Here is an 8,951-nt window from a genome sequence, read left to right on the forward strand (position 1 = left end):
TAATCCCAGCTACTCAGGAGGCTGAGGCAGGAGAATTGCTTGAACCCAGGAGGTGGAGGTTGCAGTGAGCCGAGATCGTGCCATTGCACTCCAGCCTGCTTGGTGGCTCACACCTGTAATTCCAGCACTTTGGGAGGCCAAGGCAGGTGGATCACAAGGTCAGGAGTTTGAGGCCAGCCTGACCAATATGGTGAAACCCTGTCTCTACTAAAAAAATACAAAATTATCCGGGCTTGGTGGCAGGTGCCTGTAGTCCCAGCTACTTGGGAGGCTGAGGCAGGAGAATTGCTCGAACCTGGGAGGTGGAGGTTGCGGTGGGCAGAGGCTGCAGTGAGCTGAGATCGTGCCACTGCACTCCAGCCTGGGTGACAGAGTGAGACTTTGTCTGAAAACAAACAATTCTCGTACTGTTGCTAGTGTAAGGATTAAATGAGCTGATGTATATAAGGCACCTAACATAGTATATGGTGCATAAAAGGTACTTAAAAGCTAGTAACTTATTACTATTATCATCCTCATCTTACAGTGATTCATTCAACAAATACTTGTTAAGCATCTGCTGTGTTCCAGGCACTGTATTAGATGCTAGGAATATAGTTGTAAAGAGAAAAGCCAGCATGCCTACCTTCATGAAGCTTACAGTCTAGTAGGAGGCACAAACAAGTTAATAAGTAATTATAATATATTGTGAAAAGTGCTGTCATAGGGAAACAGTAGTGCCTTTGATCTCAAAGAGGGACAGATACCCAAACTTGGAGGCAAAAATGATTAAGTAACTGGCTTAAGGCTACACAGATGGTAAGTGGAGGTGCCAAAACAAAAACCCACCCCTTCAGAACTCCAAGTCTAGCGTACTGTTCACTTTACCACGTTGCCTCTGTTATAGTCCATAAATTATGTCTGAGTGGAATACTGCTTTCCCTTTACAACTCTGTCCTCTATTTCAGGAATTCTGTGTGACACATGAAATACTGAAGAAAGTGTCCCCCTTAGAGGCTAAGCTTATTAAGGATCCTACCATGCAGTGTAAAATTAGATTCAGGTAATGTATCTATGCTGATTTATTTCAAGAAGTACTTAGTTAATATGAGGAAATCTTAGATATGGATTTTTTTAACCTCATAACTTCTCAGAACTTAATTACAAAGTAAATGTGTTATCTTTATTTACATTTGTTATGTGAAGAAACTGAGGCATGACTCTGTGGCTAAAAGTTGCGATGAGAGTAGCTCTCATCTCCCATTCGGTATTCAGTCTTACACACGTGTGAGAATAGTTGTGAGCACACCAAAGTGTGGGTCTTACATCCTACGTGATCCATTTAATTACCAGTTCTTTATATGCTCTGACATAGCTTTTACCCTGTACACAAGAAACTATATGAACTATCTTAAGTATAAGGGGGAAGAGCAACTGAGCCCAAAACCTGATGCCAAATAACTATTTTTTTATCTTTATTTCAGATTTAGAGGTGAAACGTTTCCACCTTTCATCGTGTTTAAAATTTTTCTTCATACTAATGGCCATGGTTACAAGTATTTTAGCGGAAAAAATGTATTAATGCCGTCAAGTAAGGTGACGTTTCATGATGTACATTTTATGTTAATTTAGCTTCTTAACATTTATGTAGTATCTGAATTGCATTCAAATTATACAGAATAAGTTATTTCACCATGAAACAGCCCACCAGGTAGATAGTGTGTGTGTGTGTGTGTGTGTGTGTGTGTGTGTGTTTTAAGCACCATGTTTCAAAGTGTCTCCACTTATTACCTAAAAATAAATTTGGAGTGAATTACTTAATTAAGACTTTAGAAAATATCCATTCATTTTTTGTATTAAAATTTTGATTTGTTAATAATAGACTAGGCCAGGCACAGTGACTGATGCCTGTAATGCCAGCACTTTGGGAGGCCGAGGCGGGCAGATCACCTGAGGTCAAGAGTTTGAGACCAGCCTGGCCAATGTGGTGAAAACCCGTCTCTACTAAAGATATAAAAATTAGCCAGGTATGGTGGCACATTCCTGTGATCCCAGCTACTCGGGAGGCTGAGGCAGGAGAATCGCTTGAACCCAGGAGGCAGAGGCTGCAGTGAGCCAAGATCGTACCACTGCACTCCAGCCTGGGCGACATAGTGAGATTCCATCTCAAAATAAAAAAAAGACTAAAATTGGTCAGGGCTCTTAAATTATGCAGAACATTTAATGCCATTTTATTTGTTTTAATGGAATGTTATTGTTTCTTTGATTCTGGTAGCACATTTAGAAACAAAGTGTGCTGGACTATGCTTTTGAAAATGAACTTTCAGCCGGGCACAGTGGCTCACACCTGTAATCCCTGCACTTTGGGAGGCCAAGGCGGGCAAATCACCTGAGGTCAGGAGTTCGAGACCAGCCTGGCTAACGTGGTAAAACCCCGTCTCTACTAAAAATACAAAAATTAGCTGAGCGTGGTGGTACATGCCTGTAATCCCAGATACTCGGGAGGCTGAGGCAGGAGAACTGCTCGAACCCAGGAGGCAGAGGTTGCAGTGAGCTGAGATCACACCACTGCACCCCAGCCTGGGCAACAGAGTGAGACCCTATCTCAAAAAAAAAAAAAAAAGAAAGAAAAAGAAAAAAAGAAAATGAACTTTCAAAATATTTATCCTTTTTTCACATGAATTATCATCATATTTATTTATTTATTTCTTTGTTTTGAGACGGAGTTTCGCTCTTGTTGCCCACGCTAGAGTGCAGTGGTGCGATCTCAGCTCACCACAACCTCTGCCTCCCAGGTTCAAGCGATTCTCCTGCCTCAGTCTCCCAGGTAGCTGGGATTACGGGCATGCGCCACCACACCTGGATAATTTTTGTATTTTTAGTAAAGATGGGGTTTCACCACGTTGGCCAGGCTGGTCTCGAACTCCTGACCTCAGGTGATTTGCCCGCCTCAGCCTCCCAAAGTGCTGGGATTACAGGCATGAGCCACCACGCCTGGCACTCTCCCCATACTTTTAAGTTTCATGAATATTCACCACAAATTGTGTCTACAGTACAGGAATCACCTGGGAATCTTGTTAAAATGCTGCCACTGCTGCTGCTCCATAAACCACACTTTTTAAAAAATTCATTCAGCCACTCTATATCTTTTGATTGGAGAGTTTAGTCCATTTACATGAATGTTATTACTGATAAGTACAGACTTAGTTTTGCCATTTTCTTATTTGTTCTGGTTGTTTTGTGGTCTTCTCTTCCTTCTTTCCTTCCTTCCTGCCTTCCTTTTAGTGAAGGTGATTTTCTCTGGTGGTATGTTTTAATTTCTTGCTTTTTATTTTTTGTGTATCTGTTGTATGTTTTTGGATTTGAGGTTACCATGAGGCTTGCAAACAATATCTTCTAACCCATTATTTTAAACTGATGACAGATTAACACAGATTGCATCAACAAACAAAAAAAATCACAAGCAAAGAGAAACCAAGTAAAAACTCTGCACTTTAACTTCATCTCCCCACTTTTTAACCTTTTGTTTTTTCTGTTAATATCTTATTGTATTATGTCTTGAAAAGTTATCGTAGTTATTATTTTTGATCGGTTCATCTTTTAGTCTTTCTATTCAAGATACGAGTAGCTTACACACTACAATTGCAATGTTATAATACTCTGTTTTTCTGTGTACTTACTATTACCAATGAATTTTGTAGTTTCAGATGATTTCTTATTGTTTATTAATGACCTTTTCTTTCAGACTGAAGAATTCCCTTTAGCACTTCTTGTAGGACAAGTATGTTATTGACAAAATTCCTAAGCTTTTGTCTGAGAAAGTCTTTCTCCTTCATGTCTGAAGGATATTTTCACTGCATATACTATTCTAGGATAAAAGTTTTTTTTTTTCCTTCAGCACTTTAAATATGTTACATCACTCTCTCAGCCTGTAAGGTTTCCAATGAGAAGTCTGCTGCCAGACGTATTGGAACTCCTTTGCATGTTGTTTGTTTTTTTTCTCTTGCTGATTTCAGGATTCTTTCTTTATCCTTGACCTTTGGGAGTTTGATTATTAAATGCCTTGAGGTAGTCTTTGGGTTAAATCTGCCTGGTGTTCTGTAACCTTCCTTACTTGAATATTGATATCATTCTCTGAATTTGGGAAGTTCTCTGCTATTATCCCTTTGAATAAACTTTCTACCCTAATCTATCTCTACCTCCTTTTTAGGGCCAATAATTCTTAGATTCACCCTTTTGAGGCTATTTTCTAGATCTTGTAGGCATGCATCATTCTTTTTAAATTTTTTTTTCTTTTGTCTGCTCTGATTGTGTATTTTCAAATAGCCTGTCTTCAAGCTCACTAATTCTTCTGCATGATCAGTTCCTCTGTTAGGAGACTCTGATGCATTCTTCAGTGTGTCCATTGCATTTTTCAGCTCCAGAATTTCTGCTTGATTTTTAATTATTTCAGTCTCTTTGTTAAATTTATCTGATAGGTTTCTGAATTCCTTCTCTGTGTTATCTTGAATTTTGTTGAGCTTTCTCAAAACAACTATTTTGTTTGTTTTTTGTTTTTTTACGTCAGAACATGAACACAAAAACAGCTATTTTGAATTCTCTATCTGAAAGGTTACATATCTCTGCCTCTCTAGGATTGATCACTGGTGCCTTATTTAGTTTCTTTGGTGAGGTCATGTTTTCCCGAATGGTCTTGATGCTTATGGATGTTTGCCAATGTCTGGGCATCGAAGAGTTAGGTATTGTAGGATTTATTGTAGTCTTTACAGTCTGGGCTTGTTTGTAACCTGTCCTTCGTGAAAAGGCTTTCCAAGTATTCAAAGGGACTCAGGTGTCATGATCTAAATCTTTGGTCACTGCAGCCATATCTGCATTAGGGGGCACCCCAAGCCCAGTAATGCTGTGGCTCTTACAGACTTGTAGAGGTACTGCCTTGTTGTCCTTGGCTAAGATCTGAAAGAATTCCCTGGATTACCAGGCAGAGACTCTTGTTCTCTTTCCTTACTTTTTCTCCAATAAATGGAATCTCTCTCTTTCTGTACTGAGCAGCCTGGAGCTGGGGGAGGGGTAAAACAAGCACCCTTGTGGCCACCACCACCACTGGGACTGCATTGAGTCGGACCTGAAGCAGGCACAGCACTGGGTCTCTCCCAAAGGCCCACAGTGACCACTGCCTGGCTACCATTTATGTTCACTCAAGGCCCAAGGGCTCTACAGTCAGCAGGTGGTGAATCTGGACAGGCTTGTGATATAAACCACACTTTTAATAGCAAGGCTCTACAGTACAGGTTTTACTCCTTGGACCCTTATATATGACTATAATTAAGTTTAAAAAAGATGGACATTCTCATATTTAGCCATTTATAAACCACACATCAAAGGTTATTTTTCTGTAACCCCAGCAAGATTCCGCTTCTGGAAATGTTGTACACAAAAACTATGGCCCATCTTAAATCATGAGTTCTAGCACGTATGCAGGAGAGAAGACCACACAGCCTGGCAGTTTCTGATCAGATCCTGCATGTGCGGCATTGACTCTGAAGAGTTTTAGAAAAGGAAAAGGGACTACTTTTCTCTGTGTTCTCAGGTAGTATCAGATAAAATTTAACTTTATTTCAGAAATATATCAAATGAGGCCAGGCACGGTAGCTCACACCTATAATCCCAGCACTTTGAGAGGCCGAGGCAGGAGGATCACCTGAGGTCAGGAGTTCGAGACCAACCTGACCAACGTGGTGAAACCCTGTCTCTACTTAAAATACAAAATTAGCCAGATGTGGTGGTGGGCACCTGTAATCCCTACTACTTGGGAGGCTGAGGCAAGAGAATCGCTTGAACCCGGGAGGCAGAGGTTGCAGTGAGCCAAGATTACACCATTGCACTCCAGCCTGGGCCACAAGAGCAAAACTCTGTTAAAAAAAAAAAAAAAAGAAAGAAAGAAAAAAAACCTAGAAAACGAGCTACATGTTTTCATTATGGAATATGGTGTTTCAAGAACATTAATATTTATATAGATTGACTTCAAATGTAGAAGTATATGTTTATCCTGTTTGAAGGATAAATTTATGCCACATTTATGTATAGAATAAGCTTGTAGTTACCCCTATAACACATCATCAATTGTTTCTTTCCCAAGATTATATAATGAGGCTTTTTCAAGAACTGAGATCCTCCTGGGTCTCCTCCTGCCAGCCCCCATGCTGTACATGGGTTTGAGCAAATGAGAAACTTAGAGGCAGTGATCAGAAATCACTGCTTGTGCATTAAAACTCATCATAATGCTGTATAATAACTTAAATGTTTGTTTAAATTAGCCCACAGATAGAAAACTATGCCTCCGTGCCTTTATCTTCTGTGCTACAACTTTCACTCTCCTGGGGTAGTCATTGTCAATGGTTTGCTGTGTATCCTTCATGTTTCCCATGAAAATATACACACAGAGATTTTAAAATTTTGTTCTTATTATAAAAATGTGGTCATACTATTGACCTTGAATTTTTCACTAAACATAATAATGGGTTTCACATGATCAGAACATACCCAACTTGAAGAGAACAGTTTAAGGTTCCTTTTTCCCTTTGGTTCGGCTTCAAAACAAACTCTGGTAACACTTGGATTCGTGGTTGATACAAAACTTATAAATATGGAATTTTTCTCACTCTAAGCTTACTCAATTCTGTTGTTCTTTGTCTCTTTGTTTTTGGTGTTTGTTTGTTTGTTTGTTTTTTAAGACAAGGTCTTAATCTGTTGCCAAGGCTGGAGTGCAGTGGGGCAATCTCGCAATCTCGGCTCACTACAACCTCCCGCTCCCAGGCTCAAGCAATTCTTATGTCTCAGCCAGCTGAGTAGCTGGGATTACAAACATGTGCCACCACGTCTGGCTAATTTTTGTATATTTTTAGTAGAGACAAGGTTTTGCTATGCTGGCCAGGCTGATCTCGAACTCCTGGCCTCAAGCGATCTGTCCACTTCAGCCTCCCAAAGTGTTGTGCCTATTGAGCACTTTCTATTAAATATGATCTTAAACATTTTATGCACATTACCATATTTAATTATCATAAACACCACAGTGTATTTTCTGTTATTATCCTCATTTTAAAAAAGACTGAGGGCCGGGTGCTGTGTCTCACGCCTGTAATCCTAACACTTTGGGAGGCCAAGGCAGGTGGATCACTTGAGGTCAGGAGTTCGAGACCAGCCTGGCCAACATGCTGAAACCCCCGTCTCTACTAAAAATACAAAAATTAGCCAAGCGTGGTGGCACATGCCTGTAATCCCAGCTACTTGGGAGGCTAAGGCAGGAGGATCACTTGAACCCAGGAGGTGGAGGTTGCAGTGAGCCGAGATTGTGCCACTGCACTCTAGCCTGAGTGACAGACTGAGATTCTGTCTCAAAAAAACCAAACCAAAACAAAACAAACAAACAATAAAACACTAAGGAACTTGCCTGAAGTCTCATACCTAGAAAGTGAAGGAACTGAGATCAAGACCTAGTTAGCCTGCCTCCAAAGTCCAATTTCTTAACCACTCCTGAGAGTTAGGAACTATGCTAAACAGCAGCATACACACTCTCTTCCATGGCCCTGCAATAACTCTGGTTAGGGACACATTGTTCCCATTTTCCCTGTTAGGAAGCTAGAAGTTAGAAAGACTTGCCTGGAGCATAACTGAGACTTGAACACTTCTCTGTGTTTCCACTGTACTATGTATATTTTGAGGTTAAAACAACCATGCAGTTATGGTGGTTTTGTTTATTCTGAGCCTGTATATAATTGAACTGTTCCAAACCAAGAAACTGTTCCAATGCAGAGATACCAGTTATTACCTCCTCCATGAATGACAGCTCCCAGTAGGAACGAGAAAGTGTCTTGAGATCTAGAGTAGCTTTACAAGCCCAAGTGTGGATCTAGGCCAGCAAATAGCCACAGAGCTGTGGGGGCTTCTGGCCACAGAGATGCTGAGTATCAGGATAAGTGCCAGATTTAGAGATGGCCCCCTTTGACCCTTTGAGTCACCCACCAAGAACAGAACCTGCATCTTGAATCATACCCTGATTAGCTGATATCCTGGAATCTTTGCCTAGTTTTTGCCCTTGCTTTTCTCCTGGCTCTGGGCTCTTCTTTCCCATTGCTTCCTATGGAGAAGGACTTTCTTGAATTTGGCCATACACTGCAGATGTCTGAGAAAGAACATCTTGGCCATCGGATGGCAAACATTTTTCAAACCCCTCTCATAGGTGGCCAGAGAGCTTGCCCTATGCTGCCAGGCATGTTTTTCTTTGGCTGAGGGATCAGAATGGGCCAGACACAGATGAGGCACACAGCTGAGACACTGCACACATAAGGAAACTGGGTCTTGGAGAGATTGGTGGTGGCGACTGAGTAGGGCAGTGTAGGGAGGACCTGTCAATAAATACCTTTTTGGGAGGCTAAGGTGGGCGGATCACTTGAGGTCATTTCAGGACCAGCGTGGCCAAAATGGCAAAACTGTCTCCACTAAAAATACAAAAAAAAAAAATTAGCCAGGCATGGTGGCACGCGCCTGTAGTCCCAACTACTCAGGAGGCTGAAGCAGGAGAATTGCTTGAACCCAGGAGGCAGAGGTTGCAGTGAGTCAAGGTGGCACTACTACACTCCAGCCCGGGCGATAGAGGGAGACTCTGTCTCAAAAAAAAAAAAAAAAAACCTAAATAAATACCTTTTGTACTGTGGCTCACGCCTGTAATCCCAACACTTTGGGAGGTCAAGGTGGGTGGAACAGAAGGTCAGGAGTTTGACACCAGCCTGGCCAACATGGTGAAACCCCGTCTCTACTGAAGATACAAAAATTAGCTGGGCATAATCCCAACACTTTGGGAGGCTGAGGCGAGTGGAACAGAAGATCAGGAGTTCGAGACCAGCCTGGCCAACATGATGAAACCCCATCTCTACTGAAAATACAAAAATTAGCTGAGCATAATCCTAACACTTTGG

The 8,951-nt window shown here is 41.3% G+C and overlaps 1 protein-coding gene across 2 annotated transcripts in view; it reads left to right on the plus strand.

The window, feature by feature from the left end:
- Nucleotides 1-8,951, plus strand: part of LOC105506839 (chromosome unknown open reading frame, human CXorf58) — a 31,642-nt gene that overhangs the window by 7,142 nt on the left and 15,549 nt on the right. For both annotated transcript variants that reach the window (XM_011935113.1, XM_011935114.1), the window contains exons 4-5: nucleotides 948-1,042; nucleotides 1,464-1,575. In XM_011935113.1, coding sequence (XP_011790503.1) covers nucleotides 948-1,042; nucleotides 1,464-1,575 — 207 coding nt within the window. The remainder of the gene's footprint in view (nucleotides 1-947; nucleotides 1,043-1,463; nucleotides 1,576-8,951) is intronic.

The sequence above is a fragment of the Colobus angolensis genome, unplaced genomic scaffold (assembly GCF_000951035.1).
Source record: "Colobus angolensis palliatus isolate OR3802 unplaced genomic scaffold, Cang.pa_1.0 Scaffold140, whole genome shotgun sequence".
Lineage (NCBI taxonomy): Eukaryota > Metazoa > Chordata > Mammalia > Primates > Cercopithecidae > Colobus > Colobus angolensis.